At 43.2% G+C, this 7,500-nt stretch overlaps 1 protein-coding gene across 5 annotated transcripts in view; it reads left to right on the top strand.

Annotated features, from left to right (window-relative positions):
- Positions 1–7,500, top strand: part of LOC135104266 (uncharacterized) — a 105,635-nt gene that overhangs the window by 87,955 nt on the left and 10,180 nt on the right. For all 5 annotated transcript variants that reach the window (XM_064011459.1, XM_064011458.1, XM_064011460.1 and 2 more), the window contains 2 exons: positions 2,588–2,699; positions 4,790–4,906. In XM_064011459.1, coding sequence (XP_063867529.1) covers positions 2,588–2,699; positions 4,790–4,906 — 229 coding nt within the window. The remainder of the gene's footprint in view (positions 1–2,587; positions 2,700–4,789; positions 4,907–7,500) is intronic.

Raw genomic sequence — 7,500 nt, 5'->3', positions numbered from 1 at the left:
TAGTAGTAGTAGAAGTAGTAGTAGTAGTAGTAGTAGTAGTAGTAGTAGTAGTAGTAGTAGTAGTAGTAGTAGTAGTAGTAGTAGTAGTTTAGGAAAGATATAAGGATCTGCTACTGTTTATTATCTTTCTTTGTGTGTGTGTGTGTGTGTGTGTGTGTGTGTGTGTGTGTGTGTGTGTGTGTGTGTGTGTGTGTTTACTGATTCGTGTTCTTTCTTGTTTTGTTTTGTTTTCTGTTATTTGTGTTTCTCTCTCTCTCTCTCTCTCTCTCTCTCTCTCTCTCTCTCTCTCTCTCTCTCTCTCTCTCTCTCTCTCTCTCTCTCTCTCTCTCTCTCTCTCTCTCTCTCTCTCTCTCTCTCTCTCTCTCTCTCTCTCTCTCTATTCTGCAAGGCGCTACGACTCTTGTTCCTCCTCCCCTCCTTCCTTCCCTCCATCTATCTCACCCCCTTGTCTTTACCTTTCCCCTCCTCCCTTTTTTCCCCCTCCATCCCTCTCCCTCTCTCTCCCCCTCTCTTTTCCTGCAGTACTGAGATGAATTAAGACAAAAAGAGAGGTCCCTATTAATTTTCTCACACAGTTTCAAGGTCTTGTTGTTGTTGTTGTTGTTGCAGTTGTTGGTGTTGGTGGTGGTGGTGGTGGTGGTGGTGGTGGTGGTGGTTGCAGTGGGCACGTATTTTTTATTCTTTTCTTTCTTTTTTATGTTTGTGGTGGCGGCGCCGGAAGTGCTAAGAAAAATAAGAAAAAGTAACGTAAAAAGTAAAAAAAAAAAAAAGAAAACTAAAAAGTGGAAAGTAATTTTATTTAACTGTCCTTTTATTTCCTTTCGTGAGATTCTTACACTTTTTTTCTTGTAACACTCTCTCTCTCTCTCTCTCTCTCTCTCTCTCTCTCTCTCTCTCTCTCTCTCTCTCTCTCTCTCTCTCTCTCTCTCTCTCTCTCTCTCTCTCTCTCTCTCTCTCTCTCTCTTTGTCTTTTTTTATCATATCCTTCTTTATTTTTTTCCTGTTTCATAATTGCATTTATAATTGAGCACTAATTCATCTCTAACAACTCCTCTTGCTTGATTCACGTCCATTGTTCCTCTTGTTTCCTGCCAACTGGAATGTACAATGCTTCTCTTTTTTTTTTTCTCTCTCTCTCTCTTGTTATTGTTTTCTTTTGCCACAGTCGTCATTTGCTTCCTTAATTACTGCTGTGTTTAATAACGTGTGGCTTTTTTTTTTTTTTTTAACTTTTGTCATTATAATTTTCTTTTCGTATTTTCTCTCATTTTTTTCTATGTATATTTCTATCACCTCTTAAGTTTGCTCCCAGCTCAGTAACCTTTATTATTATTTTCTTTTGTTTCATCTTTGATTTTCCACATGCTATCTTTCTTAGTAACATTTTTTTTTTTTTTTTTCACCATTTTACTTGTTTGTTTTGTCTTGTTTTGTTTGCTTTCCGCGCGTCACTGCTCCTGCTTTCCCTGCGTCACCGTCACTGTCCGCGTCGCCTTCGCCGTCAGCGTGGCCAAGGTCTTTTCGCGGTGTGTTTGTCGCCCTAATGATGCCGCGTTGATGAGCCTCAAATCCTGAGGCAGGCCACCGATTACCTTCACTGAGCCCACTGGCCATGGCCTGCCTCACACCTTTCTTTATCCCTCCTCCCTTCCTTCCTTCTTGCTTGTGTTCTCTTCCGTCTTTGCTTGCTTGATTGCTTCCTTCCTTCCTTGCTTCTTTTCTTCCTTCCTTCCTCCCTACATTCATTCATGCATTAGTTCCTTCCTTTACTCCTTCCTTGCTTCTTTCCTTACTCATTTACTTTCTTATTTCTTTTCTTTTCTTTTCTTTCCTTCCTTCCTTCCTTCCTGCTTGTGTTCTCTTCCTTCCTTACTTGCTTCCTTCCTTCCTTCCTTCCTTCCTTCCTTCCTTCCTTCCTTCCTTCCTTCCTTCCTTCCTTCCTTCCTTCCTTCCTTCCTTTCTTCCTTCCTTCCTTCCTTCCTTCCTTCCTTCCTTCCTTCCTTCCTCCCTACATTCATTCATGTATTGGTTCCTTCCTTTACTCCTTCCTTGCTTCTTTCCTTACTCATTTACTTGCTTATTTTTTTCTTTTTCTTTCCTTTGTTCCTTCCTGCTTGTGTTCTCTTCCTTCCTTCTTTGCTTGATTGCTTCCTTCCTTGCTTCCTTCCTTCCTCCCTTCATTCATTCATGCATTGGTTCCTTCCTTTACTCCTTCCTTGCTTCTTTTCATACTCATTTACTTGCTTATTTCTTTTCTTTTCTTTCTTCATATTTTCTGACCTTTGTGCGTTTTTTTTTATTTCAATTTAGTTTATTTCAGTTTAGTTCAATTCAGTCCAGTTTTCATTTCAGATAAGTTCGATTGAGTTTAGTTCAGTTCAGATCAGTTGTCAGTTCAGTTCAGTACAGGTAAATTTTTAAGGCGCTTCTGTTAATGACATTTAATTTAGGTTTTTCTTCTTACTACAATATTCCTCTTTTTTACTTGATAATTTTATACAGTAATTCTCCTTTACCTCCAATATAAATTAATGTATATATATTTTTCTCGCTCTCCCCTTTCCCTGTCCTCTCTCGCCTCTCGCAGGACGGTCGGCAGCGCCCTCGAGGACCTCCACATCCAGCAGGAACACAACCTGTCATCGCTCGAGTCCATCTCCTCCATCACCTCCTCAGACAGACTCCTGGACGAGCTGAAGGTATTGTCACTCTGGCCCGGGTTGTGTGCTGGTACTGTGCATGTGTGTATTCCCTATCTTCCTTTGTGTATTTCTCGCTAGCAACGTTCTCTCTCTCTCTCTCTCTCTCTCTCTCTCTCTCTCTCTCTCTCTCTCTCTCTCTCTCTCTCTCTCTCTCTCTCTCTCTCTCTCTCTCTCTCTCTCTCTCTCTGTGTGTGTGTGTGTGTTTGTGTGTGTGTTTCAATTTCCTTTTTTATATTCCTTCTTTCCGTTTTTTTACTCCCTTTCTTTCACTTTTCTTCTTATTCTGTCTTCTTTCCTTTCCTCCTCCATCTCTCTTCTTTTTTTTATTCCGTACTCATAGTTAAGCAAAATAAATATATAAACAAACAAGTGAATGAATAAGTTAAAAACACTTAAATAAATAACAACAACTTAATTTTACCGTAAACACGTAAAATCTGATAACTGAACCTGAAATCCGTGCAAAAGTGGCGGAACCATAATGCGCAGATTGATTGAAGGCGCAAGTCACGCCGCTGAAAAAGTGTGATAATGCTGATTTCGGGGCCGTTAATTCCCAGTATTCCCTGAGGTGGAGGCCCGTCACCCCCCGCTGCCCGTGCTAAAGACCCTTGGCACCCACACACTCATAGATAGATAGATGGATAGATAGATAGATAGATACGTTGATTAATTGATAGATACATTATTTATTGAAACACAGTATTAAGTATTGATATAAAATTACAAAAGAAATATGATGCATAAAACAGAAAACACGCAAAGAAAGCACACACACACACACACACACACACACACACACACACACACACACACACACACACACACACACACACACACACACACACACACACACACACACACACACACACACATTCACATGCACACTCACTCACACACACACACACACACACACACACACACACACACACACACACACACACACACACACACACACACACACACACACACACACACACACACACACACACACACACACACACACACACACACACTTGCATCACAGCGTCACGGTCCCTCCCATTACTTGTGCCGTGAACTTTAATTAGCGTCACGACCAATGCTGCTGTGACGGGGTGACTGCACCGCCTCGCCTCACTCACTCACTCACTCACACCTCTGGCTGCATTTCCCAAGGACAGTCACATGCACTCTCATACCATATACTATTATAAGGGAGGAAATTAGGACACCTTCGGAATTATATTAGTATACCCTGTTGGAACCATTTTCTATTAAACTTTCCTTTATTCCTCCTTTTCTTCATTCCTTCCTCATTTAGCGCCTTTTAATCATATGTCTGACTTAATTTGAATAGGAAGGTTTCAAAATACTTCACTATTTAATTTTGGTCTTGCTTTCTAGCTGTCCTCTTAAGAGACTGGTACCTCCACGAGCAGCAGGTCTTTTTTCATCGTTTTTGTTGCCCTTAACCAGAACTCCCGTCACACTAGAGGATCTTGATAACGGCGCCTTATGATTCCAGTGATGCGACGCTATTAAACCGATCAGTCAGTTCATCGGTCGGGTCCTTACATGTCCAACTGACGAGGAGATAAGAAAGATAAAGCCAACGAGAGGAAATGTGCTAGTCCATCCCTTCTTCCCTCTTTCCTTCCTTCCGTCCCTCCTCCCCAGTCATATCATTATACCGTCATCACCATCATCATCACCATCACTTCACACACACACACACACACACACACACACACACACACACACACACACACACACACACACACACACACACTGTACTATTATTACGGAGTACCAGGAGACACCATCACCACCGCTAGTACCTCCTCGCCTCATTAACCACCACCACCACCACCACCACTACTACACAACCACAACCCACTGGGAACACTCCTCTCCCACGTGACACATTTGGGACCACACTTTAGGCTTTTCAGTCACTATTATTTTCTCATTTTTTTCTTCTTTTTTCTCTCTCTGTTTTCTATATTTCCTTCTTTTAATGTTCTCCCACTCATTCTTTCTTCACCTATGTTTTTTTTTTTTCTCACCTAACTTTTTACTTACATTTTATTCTATCTGGCCGGCAGGTGCGAGAGATGACCATCAGCCAACTGAGGTCTCGTTTGCTGCAGCTGGAGAAGGATAGACTGGATAAGGTGCCTGTGGATGCTGCGAGGGAGATCACCAGACTCAACAGCCTCGTGGTGGGTAGCAGGGAGAGGCGGGAGAGGAGGAAGAGATGCAAAAAAATATAGTTTGATGAGGGGAGAGGGTTAGAGAGGCAGTGTGTTGCTTTGTCAAGGGAGAAACTACTCGTAAATGCCAAAAGTATAGTGAATGTTTGGTGGAGGGAGAGGGAGTAAGGTGGAGGAAGATAAAATGATGATGGAGGATGAGTATCGGAAATGAGAGAAGGAATGTAGTAAAAAAAGATGGAGGAAGAGAGAGTGAGAGTGAATGGAAGGAAGCACATACGAGGTGTGTCATTAAAGTTCCAGGACTGGTGTCCTAAAAGATGAATTTCAAACCCAAGCCACAAACCACCATATTTCCCCTTCAAAGTAATCCTTCTGGAGTATACAACTGCGCTCCCAACCCTCTACAGTCACTAATCTTTTTCTTACGTGCTTTTAAAATCATGTCCTCTGTTGCAGGTCGTTTAACAATGAGCGCTGAACAGCGAACAAACTTGAAGTTTTTGGTGCAGTTGGGGAAAACGCCGTCAGAAGCACTGGGTATGCTGCAAAAAGTGTACGGGGATGAGACAATGTCACGCTCACGTGTTTTTGAGTGGTGCAAGAGGTTCAAAGAGGGCCGGGAGGACGTGGAAGATGACCCCAGGAGTGGAAGACCCTCAACGAGCAGGAATGAGGCCAATGTTGAGCGTGTCAAGCAGATGGTGCGTGACGATCGTCGGTTGACTGTTCGAAAGATCGCAGATGAGCTTGGCATGAACCACAACAGCGTGTGGAAGATTATCACTGAAGATCTGGGCATGCGGAAAGTCTGTGCGAAGATGGTGCCGAGACTCCTGAACGATGACCAGAAGGGACGACGCATGCAGGTGTGTCAGGACATCCTCGAGCGTCTGGAAACTGAACCAGACTTGCTCAGGAGAGTCATCACCGGCGATGAGTCCTGGGTATTTGAGTACGACCCGGAGACCAAACGCCAGAGCCTTCAATGGAAGAGTCCGGCGTCGCCACGGCCGAAGAAAGCAAGGCAGTCCAGGTCCAGCTTCAAGGTCATGTTGATCGCTTTCTTCGATGTGAGGGGCATCGTCCACTGCGAGTTCTTGCCACAGGGCCAGACAGTCAACCAACATGTGTACAAAGAAGTACTGCGGCGTCTGCTTCGTGCAGTGCGCGAGAAGAGGCGGGAGTTGTGGCAGGGCAACTCGTGGCTGCTTCACCACGACAATGCGCCTGCTCACAATGCCCTGAGCATCAGAGAGTTCTTGGCCAAGAAGAACATCGCCGTGCTGGAGCAACCGCCCTACTCACCTGACCTCGCTCCGTGCGACTTCTTCCTCTTCCCCAAGCTCAAGGAGGTCATGAAGGGGACCCGTTTTGATGATGCGGACGACATCAAAAAGGCCGTGACGACGGAGCTGAGGAGCATCCCGCAAGAATCCTTCCAGCAGTGCATGCAAGCCTGGCAGAGAAGGATGGACAAGTGCATGCGGTGCCAGGGGGATTACTTCGAAGGAGATAACCTATAGTTTGTAGCCTGGATGTGAAATAAAACTTGTGTGGCACCAGTCCTGGAACTTTAATGACACACCTCGTACAGTTAGATGCTTGGTTAAAAGAAATAATAGATAAATAAAAGGAGGGGAGGAAGGAACATAAGAAAGAAGAGGAAGAGGAAGTAAATTAAATAGAGAAGAGGAAAAAAAAATGCCATATGGTGGCTAGGAAAGGAGGGAAAGGAGGGAGACAAAGGGGAAAAAAGGAAGGGTTGAGAGAATGGAAGGGACGGAGGGAGCGAGGATACTTGTAAATAATTGAAGCTGAGAAGTGAGGAAGAGGAAAATTATGGTGGAGGGAGGGACAGGAAGAAGAGCTGGATGGATTGAAGGTCGAGAGAAGTTAGTAAGTGAGTGAGTGAGTGAGTGAGTGAGTGAGTGAGTGAGTGAGTGAGTGAGTGAGTGAGAGAAGAGAAGATGTGACAGGAGGAGACAGGAATGGGAGAGCTAAGGCATGGAGGAGTAGGAAGAGGTGGCTGGAGGTCGAAAGGAAAGAGCAAGCGGGTAAGTGAGTGAAAGAAGGGAAGATATGACAGAAGGAGGCAGGAATGGGAGATATAAATGATGGGAGGGATAGGAAGAAGTGGCTGGATGGAAGGTCGAAAGGAAAGAGCAAGCGGGTAAGTGAGTGAGAGAAAGGAGATGCGGTGACAGGATAAGACAGGAAAAGAAGAGTTGTTTCCTTCCATTAACAAACAATTCTTTTCCATCCGTGCTTCCTTGAGCGGCGCCTACCAAGCAGTCTTTCCTGCCTCACACTTGCTCCTACTCACTTGTGCTAAAATACTTTCTGTAGTGCGTATAACGGCAATAACTGCATGGATGAGTGATTAATGCAGATATATATATATATATATATATATATATATATATATATATATATATATATATATATATATATATATATATATATATATATATATATATATATATATATATATATATATATATATATATATATATATATATATATATATATATATATATATATATATATATAGGTCACAGGTGAAAGCTCTTTTGCAAACTGAAAGTGGAATTCGACAAGGA

This window comes from Scylla paramamosain, chromosome 10 (assembly GCF_035594125.1).
Source record: "Scylla paramamosain isolate STU-SP2022 chromosome 10, ASM3559412v1, whole genome shotgun sequence".
In the NCBI taxonomy this organism is placed as follows: domain Eukaryota; kingdom Metazoa; phylum Arthropoda; class Malacostraca; order Decapoda; family Portunidae; genus Scylla; species Scylla paramamosain.
This window is presented reverse-complemented; position numbering and strand designations above follow the sequence as displayed.